This window comes from Astatotilapia calliptera, chromosome 6 (genome assembly GCF_964374335.1).
Source record: "Astatotilapia calliptera chromosome 6, fAstCal68.1, whole genome shotgun sequence".
Classification (NCBI taxonomy): Eukaryota; Metazoa; Chordata; class Actinopteri; order Cichliformes; family Cichlidae; genus Astatotilapia; species Astatotilapia calliptera.
Window position 1 is genome coordinate 5,458,982 of NC_137427.1, and position 12,627 is coordinate 5,471,608.

Genomic DNA, 12,627 nt, shown 5'->3' on the forward strand with positions numbered 1-12,627 from the left:
AGATGATCTGGAAACTGGCGAAAATGACTGAACCAAGAGGGGGGTTGAGTGGGACAGAAGTCATTTCCACGGGTGGCTGAGCTCATTGCTACTGATCAACAGGATCAGGTTTCTTTATTGTGAATTGATGAGACCTCTGTTTGTCCCAGAGATGAGACTGATGACCTACAGTCATTTCTAAATGGGTTTTATGGAGCTGCTGTTAATGTGGAATTTCCCTACATAAGCCAACTTTTTGAAGCTTGCTTCATGAAAAGCCTCTTTTTGTTCAGGAGTTATTTATTCATACACGCTCACACTTAAAAGCCACCCAGTATGGCTACAAGTTTGTGATTGTTTAATGCTTCACTATTAAACAGTAAACTCTTTATTTTCAGATTTCCAACAGAAGGAACTCAAAAACATCAAAACAACAGAGGAAATAGAAAAGAATGGCAGATGACTCAAAAATGTATTTGTTCAGCAAAGTCTCAACACTGACTAAACAGACCTTCATCTATTCGTTTAAAGCCTAAACCGATCATGAAAATAAAGATCTCTCTGATACATCTATTTAAAAAAAAAAAAAGTCCATAGTATGGTCTTTTGAAGCAAAAGGAAGATATAAGAAGACATTGTGCAGTGAAATGTTTGTTCTCGTGAAAAATGCTGGCATAAAATGTTACTGGTGGACGTTTAAGTTCCTTGTTTCCACCCAGAAAATACACATTTTCCATTTGCTTACAATTAATAGCTAGCTAGTGAGTGAGCTAGCTAGCTAGCTAGCTCACTCACTCACGAAGCAGATTTCCTCATAGACTGCATACTAAAATTGGATGCTGGATGCCCCTTGTTGGATAGTAAACAAGTTACTCAGAGCTTCACATTTTAGCCTTTGCAATCTTCGTGTTTTGAAAACTGACAGAAGGACTGAGTGGTGACTCACTAAGAAACCAAGTGAGACTGTATACTCATACAGTGAAGTGCATAACTGCCTTTTTCCTTTGCGATGCTAATGGGACCATAATTTCCTAAGTGAACATGATGTTGTATTTAATAAGATGTAACACCTGTGACAGAGCCACAGGTGAGAAAATGTTTACTGGGGCAAGCAGAACAAGCAGAAGAATTGCTTGCTGCTGTCTGTTATAGAGAATGCACATGTAAGACACTTTAGGTATCACACTTTAGGTATCACATTTCAGACCTGAAAGCATCATCCATCTTTTGTATACAGTCTTTGGGTTTTGATACCTGATACAAGAAATTCTAAATGTGAATTTGGCCTGACGTTAGCATCCGCTCTTTTGGTGTGCAGTAAAGAAAATATGAGAGGGCTGCAGACCAGGAAATCAAAGAGTTTCTGGAAGCTGCACAGAGCTGAAGACTGGAGTAGATTCTCAGTATGGTCAAGCTGATGAGCAGCCCTATGACACTCAAAAATCCATCATTTTAACAGCTTCATTAGAAAGTGACTGATGATTATTCCAGCAAGAAGGATGATGATCATGATTATTAATGCCAAACCACGCCATACAGCCAACTGTGGTACAGACAGAACATCTCCCACTGTGGTGGTGGTGAAGGCTCTACTGCCTGAACTGGCTACAGTTGGGTCTGTGTTTCCTCCCTCAGCACTCAAACACGCAGACTCAGCTCCACTGACCTGGGCCTGACTCTGATGTGAATCTAGAGGTTTGGGGCAGTTAGAGAGAGAGAGTATTTGAGATTAACCCAAAACGTTCATGCGAGCCTGAAAGCAAGACTGTTTCTTATTACTAGTTCTTACCTGAGTGTTCCAGCTCAGCTGTTGCATTTTCCTTTGTGATGTGAACCCCTGCTCTCACAAGAGCCTGATCACAGACATCAAAGACACTGATTGTACATTTTAGCTTCAAATAAGAAAGCTTTAAACTTAAAGCAACTGATGTAGCTACTCACATCTTCTGAAGCCTTTTTCCAATCAAGTTTGCACAAAAAAGTGACGTAAAATATCATCTGAAGTAAGAGGCAAATGACAAGTCCTGTCCAAAGTCCTGTCACCGATCAAAAAAAAAAAAAAAAAGTTCCTGAAAGCTGCTAAACAAATCCTCTGAGACAGAGTAACACACACACACACACACACACACACACACACACAGTTTGGTTTTACCTACAATCCCCATGTTTGCTGCGAACATCAGGGACACACCAATGGGGAAGCCAATGAAGTAGAATGCAACAAAATTACACAAAGCACCAATCAGCTGTTTCCCCACACCTCTAAGAACACCTGCAGCCACGCCCTGCAAGTATCAAACACTGGTCATGCGGATGTCTCACGTGCTTTGTGAATGGTTATTCTGCATGATTTCTCACCGCAATGGCATCACAGATGTGCATGAATCCAAATATAAGCATGACATCAGCAACCCTCTGAATGATGTCTCTATAAAGATATAGAAATAAGACCTTTAAAAGGGTTTTTAGAAACATACTTTAAATTGATATTCATGCTTTCAATGTAACATCTATCTCTAGTCAGCAAACCAATAAAAGGAACAAGTTCAACTGCAGCAGTCAAACTGCATTTGAACCTGACATTGTTATTCCTCACTGCGGAGTTTATTGAGCGTGCTTCAGCTGCTTGACTTAATTATTTAGTAAGACCATAACATTAAACATAATAAAAAAAGTGGCAATATAGTTTATTATTAAGTGTTAGTTTTCCTTCCTTGATTCCTTGAAATTGTCCAATCTTCGTCTAAGGTCCAGTTATTCATGGTTGAGCCCAGGTACTTAATGATAAAGGCAATTTGAAAAAACCAAAAATAGACAGTCTCGAGTGTTTATTGAATATACCGAGTAACCACTCACACTGCTCATAAAAGCAACTGATCTCTTTCATTTAGTAAATTGTTGAATCTCCCTTTGGAGCAAGAATCTCAAAACTAGTTACAGACATTTACTTGAACCACTTGTAGGATTTCCACAATTGCAAGGATGGCTACTGTGTCAAGTCTCCCAGTTTATAAATAATTGTTATAATTAAACAGTCATTTTCGGGGAATGCCACAGGATTGGCTTCAGTTGGGTTAAAATCAGCACTCTGACTTGGATTTTCAAAAACCCCTATATGCTTTCAGTCATCATCTTGCCATCATCTTTACAATATTCAGCTCATGCTTCACCCCTGTCACATTCTCCTATAAATCTGCTTTTAATTAAGTTGGAATTGTTTAAAAGGTCTCTGGCCCCCGAGAGAACAAGCCTCGAAGCATAATAGCACCTCCACCGTGCTTCACACATTAGGAAGATTTAGTGTTTTGTGCCACCACACTTTTTGCTGGGCTCTTGGGATAATTTTGGTTGGCCGGCCACTCCTGGAAAGGTTCACCAATGTGCCATGTTTTTGCCATTTATGTATAAGGGCTCTCACTGTGGTTCTCTGGAGTCCCACAGCTTCAGAAATGGCTTCATAGCCTATTTCAGACAGAGATCTCAGTTGCTTTGTTTCTCATTTGTTCCTGAATTTCCTTAGATCGCGGCATGATATCTGCCACTTTGTCAGGCAGGTCGTATTTAAGTGATCTCTTGATTGAGAGTAGGTGTGAGAGTAATCAGGCCTGGGTGTTGCTAGAGGAATTAAACCAAAGATGTGATACACCACAGTTAATTTATGCTATAACAGGAGAGGGCAATTAATTTTTCCACTTAGTACCATGTAGGTTTGGATTTTTCCCCCTTAATAAACACCATCATTTAGAAACTGCATTTTGTGTTTGTGTTATCTTTGTCTACCACTTAAATTTGTTTGATGAGCTGAGATATTTAAGTGTGACAAATATACAAAAAGAATAGGAAATGAGGAAGGAGGCAAAAACGTTTTCACATCACTGTATTTGAAGTCTGGGTCTGGGTGCCTCACAGGATGAACACTAACTATAAACTGAAGGATTTGTTAAAGGGACCTACCTGCTAAACATTAAACAGTCACAGATCACCGTTGTGCATCAACATGAAGACGATGACCACAGATAATGTATAATAGTCTGAATGGACTTGTGTAACATCACAGACTCAGCTAGACATCCACGTGTCTGCAACAAAGTAAAACTGAGTGTGTGTCTGTGAGTGCACTCACTGCTCGGAGGTGAAAATGTAGCCAATGACGTTCTTGGTAGAGATGATGAAAGCCCCAACCAAACAGGCAACTGCCACTGTGGTGCACAAACAAAGTAAAATGCACAGCGTGAGAGAACAGCTCACATGTAGAAATTTCAAAGAGAGAAGGTGAAGACACGACCTGTGTTTTCAGGGACTGTTTGCATACGTGTTGATAACACATGTAACCAGCCGTTTGCTTTCAATTATTTCTTTTTAAGATTACTCGTTTCTTACATGCACAGATGATAGAGACTTTGCACGATAGCACGGCCTGCTTTGGATTTCCTGCACCAAGAGCATTTCCAACTCTCACACTGGCAGCAACAGAGAATCCCAGTGGGCTCTGTGAAAAGATATGTATTTACACAGTGATAATGTGAAGTATTGAATTTCATGAAAATAAATGATCTCATTAAAGTTAGTTTAAAGGGACATGGCACCACTACCACATTGGTATGATAAGTTCAAAAGTAGAGCTAGAAGCTCGTTATCTTAGCACAAAGATTAGAAACAGACGAAAACAACAAGAGATGCTAGAGCCAGTCTGATTTGTTGTAGTGTAAACTTGCACAAGCTCAAATAAAACTGCCATTAGGATGAAGACAACACAAACACACACACACATGAAGAAACACACAAAGAAACCAAAGCAACTACTGCCAACTTCATTAGAAGAACAGAAGGAAACTGCCAATAAGGCTGGTAGTTTTCCTGGGCTGCAGCGCTGCATTGCATATAATCCAACAATGTTCCCTTGGAGTGGTGAGCATTGATGAGCATGTGCAGTGTGCTGCACAAACTGGAAGTAAACCATGCAGCAGGTGAACAGTCACTGATTTTACAATCCCACATTCATTGTCCTTTATTCATCAGGAATACAGAGTTGTATGGTGGTCATGCTTAAAGGGATCAAAGTCCTTCTTCTCAAGTATAGATTATACAAAGATTTTTTTGTTATAATCTTTTTATAAAATATGTTCTTATGAAGGATTATTAAGATATTTTAAAGCATTTTTATAGCTAAGATTAATTTAAAAGGTTATTAATGGGGTTATTAAGGTTATTAATTTCACTGTTTCATGAAAACAATAGAAAATAAATGGATGGATGAAATAGTCTCTCCAAAAACAGGAAAGGTAAAAATGAAAAAAAGTTACCATATACGCTACAATGCAGAGTTGGTATGCTATGGACTGAGCTCCCAGCTCAACCTCACTTATCACACCAGCCAGGAATCCTCCGATTTCAAATATCCACCAGGACAAGCAAATCATGAGCATACTGGGAATAGCCAGCTTGATGAAGAGACCCCACTCTTGCAGACAGTCAAGCGTCCAACCTGCAGCAGAAGTTTGAAGAAAAAAACAAAACAAACACCATTAAAAGACGGCCAGCTTTTTAAACATTCACTCGAAGATCACGCTGTGGTCAAGAAAACTGACCTCCCCATGTGGCTTTGTGTAGACCCTTCCAGCAGATGTAAGCACATAGGAACAAAGCCAGCAAATACTGTGACATGGCATTGGCTGCTGCAGATCCACTTCAGTAGTACCATGAGCAGAAGAAGTGACCAAAAATAGAAGTAGGCACTTATTAAGAAATATAACGACACAGTATGAATGGAAAATATCAAGATTAAAACATGTACAAAGCGTCCACAAAAGCAGTTAAATTAGACAGTCTTAAAATAACATTTCATAATTGCTTTGAGTTTTTTCTTCTCCTGCACATTTTTTTTTTTATGATTTTATGGTTTTGCCAGATTAGATCAACTGGAAGGATTCTATACTGTAAGTATACCTGAGTAAAAGTCAGGGATCTATCAGAATCAATAGGTTTACAGTTTTGAGCACAGTTATACTTCACTGTCTTTGCTAATCTAAGAAATGTCCAGATGTGCCACTGGAACTATGTGATGGACTCTCAGGTTCAAAATCTAAATCACTAAATAATTGTTTTTTTGTTTTTGTTTTAAAGTTTTAACACACCATTCCCGTGAAACACTTAAAGACACATATCTGCACCTTTCTAACCACTTATCATTCAAAAGTGATTAAAACAAAAAACAAACAAAAAAAACTCACGCAACACCCAGCTCCAGGGGATAGAGGAAGACGTAGTTGATGACAACATTGAAGACATTTCCAATTGCTCCAGTTATAACCTGAGGCCACATAATTCCCTGTAACGAAGAGCAAAACGTTTTCCATTTAAACTTAACTTTGTTACATGTCATGAATGTCATACATGTCTTATGTTAGGATACTGGACCTGATTTTGTAGATACTTCCCAAGCAGTTGGTACATAAAAGCAGCCTGGAGATAGAAAACAGACAAAAAGTTTGAACATTTTTTTGTCTTTGAACACATCTGTTGATTCTTGTATGATTGCCGATTGTAACTATTGTTTCTAAGAACTTTGTATATTGTTACTTTGTAATGTGTTTAAAAACTTTAATTGGATAGCTATTAAAATTTTAAAACTGATACATACAATCAAGGAGGTGATATAAGATCAGTAAACTGCAACTTATGTTCTGTTTGACTAATATTGTTGACATATTTTATTTTACGTTTGTTTCATGTATGTCATGGGTTCAACAGTAAGGCAAATCTTGTGTGGATCGTTGAGACAGCTCATTTAAAAAAAAAATAGAGTTCCATTTTTGTGGTTCACCTCCCTAAGGCCCGGTTCATTTTGGATGATTTCGCAAGTGTCCCTTACGAAACAGGAAGTGCTCAGAGTGGGTGTTCTCCCTTTTAGACATTCTCTGATTTTACTGATAGCTTCCACCATTAGCTTGTGCGTTCACACACAGGATCATGAGGGAAAACTGAATGCATCAAACTCACCGGGAGAGCAGGCATGAAGATTTTCACATACATCTGGGCGAGACTTCAGGCCAGAGAGACAAACACAATGTGTGAAAAAAACTACATATCTACAATGCAGGTGTGATTACAAGTGCTCTTTGCCTACAAAACTGATTTGATTCTTTATGGCCTAAATTCAAAAAGGTGCTTGAAACATTTCTCAGACATTTTGACATGCAAGACCTGCAGAGTTGCTGCAGATTTGTCAGCTGCACATTAATGTCGCAAATCTTTTGATCTACCACATCTGCTTTACTTCTACTGTAGTGCAGATTTTGACTTAAAGTATATATTGTGCATTTACAGATGATAATTATGAATTTGTCTAATTCTGCTCTAGCTGTTCCTGTTGAACTTACCTGGCGACCTCCGGACTCTGTTCCACTGCGAGTAAGAGGGGCTCAGTGTTGATGAGGACGGCCCAGCAGGGGAAACAGGCCAGCAGCAGAATCAGAACTCCCCTCTGGAGAATCACACCGACTCGCTTCAAGTTACCGCTCCCATACGTCTGCATGAAACATTCAGACAAAGACTTACTGATCACATGACAAAGTAACAGTTCAGGAAAACAAACTTGATACCACAATCTCCTTGTTAAGTTGTTTAAAAAACATAGGCCCCAACCTGAGATATCAGGGTATCACAAGTTGCTGATAAACCAGTGCCAACAGAAATACCACTGACGTTAACCACCTGCAAATAAATAGATACATTCATTTAAAAAAGCATGTGTTCAGAATCCAAATGAAGACTTACAGAAGGCAGCGACAGAAAAGAGCTGATGTACGCCTCACGTGCGTCTCCTTACCGCAGCTGCTAGTGACACTCCTGCAAGCTCAGTTCTCCCCATGTGACCACAGAACACCATACTGACTGTACTGATCATGTAGACCATCAGCTGAGAAATGAGCTGGGAAAACAAAATCAAACGCATCATTATTATCCAGCAGATCATAAATAAATAAATAAGGAAGAACTGTTTCATTAGAATTTTCATTAGTCAGAAATAGCTCATGATATACTCGCTTCTAAACTTCTTGCAGTCTTTTTTAACATCATATATTTTTAAACGCACAGATCAGGCTTCTAGGAAGGCACCAGAAGTCAAATTCATCATTTAATACCGACGTAAGGACAAACCAAGATTATTTGAGCCAAGAATTTAATTTAGAACTGTTAAAATGTTGTGACATGAAATTTTCTTTCTGTGCTTCAATAAAGTACGCAAGTATGACTGTACAAGTGTGTTTGTTTATGGTTAGTGTTTAAATGACCAAGTGTGTGTTTTAAAACAGTGTTATACATTTTTACATATGAAAAATAACATGCTGATGCTGCTGGCCTGAAACTTGAAAAACTATCAATTTTCAGACTGATGTTTAATTTTTTTTTTTTTTTTTTTAACTTTCCTAACTTGTTCACAACAGGTCACCAAAGAGGGCAGATTTGTGTCTCTTTAGCCTGTTAGGCTTTTAGCCTGTAATGTGTAAACCACTACAATAAATAAACTGCATAAAAAGCAAAGAAATGTGTTCAGTGGATCTTTTCTTTATTGTCGCAATGCTTCGCTATGACCGTTCTTATACCATTCCCCGTTATATTGGAGATGGTACTAGGGCTCACTCTAAATAATTCTGCAACCTGATTCTGCAGACCACCAGCTTGAATTTGCCCTTCAAGGCACAGGTCCTATCCAGATCAGTCAAACATGGCCGGCTTGGAGCAGACACCAACTGTCCCCTCACAGCTGCTGCCAATCAGGCTTCAATCAGGCTTCAATCAGGCACCCGATTGTCAGCATCTAGAGTACCAGAAACTCAAAACACGAGTCAATAGCAGAATAAGCTGTTAAGTTTTTGATGGGCACCACCCAGAAATGTGGCATCATTTAAGGGGAAATAAGCAGGCATGTGTATTTTTTTTTTTTATATACCTTTTTGAATTTTATAATTTTCATCACTTTGTCTCTTATTGAGATATTTAACTTAATTTAAATTATTTTGTTAAAGTTTCTATTTTTAGTGTTTTATCTTCTGTCGTGCAGGATCCTGCCACTTTCTGATAAACAGATTTAACACATTCAATTAGTAAAACGTGCAACAGTCTAGTTATAATGCTGATTTTTAATACAGCTATGTGGAATCAAAGCATTAAACAGTATGCAGCATGTTGTAACTCAGGCCTGAATGTCAGAAGGCTATAAAAGATTTAACATTCAGTAAGCAAAAAAAAATAAAAAATAAGACTTTATGTCCGAGTGTTGACTTTTCATTTCATAACCAGATTGGAAAGGTCTTATTTGCGAGACTGTTACAGGAGTTGCACTCAGGTCAGAACTAGCTTAAACTGAAGCAGGTTTTTAAAATTTCATCTTTACTGTTGGGAATAAATAATTTTTCAGTGCCTCAATAATGCGTCTTACCACCGGTCCTGCCAGTTTAACAAGCTGTAGCAGCTCATTCCAGTACACCGGCGGGATCAAACAACGGGTGCTCTTACGGCAAGGAGAGCATCCTTCACCGGAGCTCTGAAGTTCATTCAAGTGTCCGTTCACTTCCCTTAAATAATCGGTAACCGGTTCTAGACCTTCCATGACCAGGAAACGAAACGCTCTAAACCGACTTGGATCCCAGACACCATTTACGGCCTCGTCCCCTGCAGTCACGGACACATGTCAGGCACAGCAGATATCCCACAGCTTGATCCACGCGGAGAAATCCACTGAAATCCCCTCGTGCTTCCACTGAAACGTGACGCGATATGTGACGTAAATGTCTAGGAAACGCTGTTGACGATAAACATGAGTGTGTTTTATTACAAAAACAAACAAACAAAGCTAAAACAAAAACGTCTTCAAAACAACAGTGTGTGATTTATGTTTTGGAGTTTATTTTAAAAAAATACGGGCAGGCTTTTTGTGAGATTATTCCACATCGTCTTCCTCTGCTTTCATTGCAGCCACGTCACGCTCACGAGCAGAATCACGAGACCAATGCCGAATATGGTCCTGAAGAATGTAAAAAAAAAAAAAGGCTTGTCATACTGTAAAGACAGCTGTTCCATTTTCATGGAGATATCTGCAGACATGTATGGAGACAAAAAACAAACAAACAACAACAACAAACAAACTGGGAAACTGCTGATTGACGTATGAAGGATTTTAATCGGAATACTATGAAAACAATTGTATCAAAGCTGATGGAAAAAGTGTGTGAATGTCATTTTAACAGCCTGCTGACTAAAGATCTCAGCTCTCTCTCTCTCTCTCTCTCTCTCACACACACACACACACACACACACACACACACACACACACACACACACACACACACACACACACACACACACCCATCAATGTCCTCTTGGCTTCCTTTTGATGTAATGCAGAAAGAACCCTGTATGTGTGTTGCACCCTGCACGTTTACTTCTCTATGCTGTGCCACAGCAAAGATTCAAATGAGATAATTTTGTTTAAAATACTTAAAGAAATACATAATCACGTTTTCATTGTTGCTTATATAGCACAGAATTTTAAGTGTCAAACATATCACTATAAACATCAGCAGAGATCCAAACACTTCAATTGGGCTATTATTGGATTTCACATCAGAGGCTATGCATTAGCAGACAGTAATCGCTTTGGGGTCCTTAGATACTAAGTAAAGCGCTATACAAACACAGGCCATTTACCATTTAGCAAATGATTTCAAAAGACACTGCTCTTGCAGCTGGTACATAAAGGTAGTCTGCACAGAAGTAAGACAGATATAAGTTGAATGGTACAGGATGAGCTACATACATTATTTGTTCTTCATGGTAGGAGCAACCAAACATCATCCAAAACTCTGTTCGAAGTTAAGTTTCCTCTGTATTAAGGATCCAGACCAAAGCCCAGTTCCAAAGACGCTGGAACTCTGTGTAAAATATAAACAATATTTCACTTTATTCATATTTTATTTACAGAAAACTGTTTGAAAATTGTTTAAACTGAGATGTTTTACCATTTCATGATATATATTGGCTCATTTTGGAATTGACAACATGTTTGAGACAAGAATAAGTCCCCCCGAAAAGTTGGGATGGCACGCAAAACGCTGGAAAAGTAAGTGATACTAAACAAGTTAACTGGCAACATGACTGAGTGCACAAAAAGCAGCTTAGCTTGCCGAAAATCAAATCAATAAATTAAGTAGTGTTTGGTTATTTTTTTGTCATTGTGATAAATAGGGTTAAGACCAGGGGCGATTCTAGGATCAGAGACTTGGGGGTGCTGAGCACCCAGAGAGCTGCCCGTCCAGGCAAGGTAAACTTTACTCGTCACGATGAGACTTCTTCCCTGTCTCTGTCAGTCCCTGCATCCTTAAATGTCTCCAGTTGTCCCGAGTTCCCTCTGACTGTCTCCTTGGTGCATTTAAACCCCTGTTCCTCCCTGTCATCATCTGTTGTCTTCATCTCCATTATCAGTCATCATAATTTTACCCTCTCTGTGCAAGTCTGCGAATTTCTTTATTAAATCATAAGATTCTTAAATTCATCAAGTCTCTCTGTGCCTGGGTCCTCGTCACAAAACATGACATCACTGTTTTGTACACTTTAACACAATTTAATCCCCACATTTGTGAAAGAAAAGCAAAACACTTTTTTGAAAAGTCTGTAACAAAACCATCAAATCTGATAAAGGTTATTTAAATGCTGCTAAAGACTACTACAGCAAAAGAAAAATGTATTGGAATTTAAAAAAAAAAATACATATCCTAACGTTAATTACTGCGGGAGAATAATGAATGATGCTCATAGTGAGTAAAAAGTAAACTGAGTGCATTTTTTGGACAGAGATGCACTTTTAAAGTGTATGTATAACATAATACAGATACATAAAAATACACTCCAAAAATAGAAGAGTCCTTGAAATGTACAAAATATTATTAAAATATTAGAAAAATGGAGACACCGTGTCACCTTGAGGTTGGCAAATCTGTCTAACTGAAGGTTAAATGCAGTTAATATGTCCTGTTTTAAGCCAGGCACTTCCACCTCCGCTCAGCCACCATCGCTCTGGCAGCAAGGGCGCTGCTGAAGCACCCCCAAAAATAGGCTAAAATCGCCCCTGGTTAAGACAACATATGATTTGATGACTAAGGTGACTACAGCAGTAGATGTGGTCTTTTCAATCATGTCACATGATCTCTATCAGCAGGTTTGTAGAATTGTTAAACTTCTGTTTATTTGGGTTTAAAAAATCTCAGGGAAGTCTCAAGAAACGCAGCAGCTTGTTTAGTTTCTGCTCATGCCTTCGTGCCTGAGGCGCTGACACAGTATCAGGTGGCACTGCCGCCCTCTAGTGCTAAAACTATTTAATGCCACCAGCTGTGTCGCTGCTGACCGCAAAGCCTGAAAAATGTGATGTGACAGAGAAAACCGAAATGACAGAATTAAGCGTCTGCAGGGTGAAATCTCTCAGTACTTCCTTTTGGAAAACCTTTAGATTTTTAGTCACATGATTTTATTGTCTTTTGCCTTTCAAATATATTGTACACCTGTTTAAAAAAAGAGGTTAGGACAACATGTAATCATCACAGTATCCTATAACACAAAGTCAGTTAAACTTCAGTGATGTCAGTCAGACCA

At 38.8% G+C, this 12,627-nt stretch overlaps 1 protein-coding gene across 3 annotated transcripts; it reads right to left on the reverse strand.

Annotated features, from left to right (window-relative positions):
* Nucleotides 1–314: 314 nt before the first annotated feature.
* On the reverse strand, nucleotides 315–10,314 carry LOC113023645 (multidrug and toxin extrusion protein 1-like). Of its 3 annotated transcripts, none has more exons than XM_026169859.2 (16): nucleotides 9,422–10,311; nucleotides 7,808–7,909; nucleotides 7,624–7,692; nucleotides 7,359–7,507; nucleotides 6,979–7,021; nucleotides 6,397–6,441; nucleotides 6,210–6,307; nucleotides 5,568–5,665; nucleotides 5,283–5,464; nucleotides 4,360–4,468; nucleotides 4,103–4,178; nucleotides 2,338–2,407; nucleotides 2,132–2,264; nucleotides 1,921–2,015; nucleotides 1,769–1,832; nucleotides 315–1,668 (listed from the first exon to the last, which is right to left on the reverse strand). In XM_026169859.2, the coding sequence occupies exons 1-16, from the start codon at nucleotides 9,590–9,592 to the stop codon at nucleotides 1,427–1,429; spliced, it is 1,746 nt and encodes a 581-aa protein (XP_026025644.1). In that variant the 5' UTR covers nucleotides 9,593–10,311; the 3' UTR covers nucleotides 315–1,426. The 3 variants fall into 3 exon arrangements, 2 of the variants coding, with proteins under 2 accessions (XP_026025644.1, XP_080158803.1); XR_003272599.2 differs by having other exon boundaries at nucleotides 1,592–1,668; nucleotides 2,136–2,264; nucleotides 9,422–10,313; XM_080302677.1 differs by lacking the exons at nucleotides 315–1,668; nucleotides 1,769–1,832 and having other exon boundaries at nucleotides 1,839–2,015; nucleotides 2,136–2,264; nucleotides 9,422–10,314.
* Nucleotides 10,315–12,627: the final 2,313 nt, after the last annotated feature.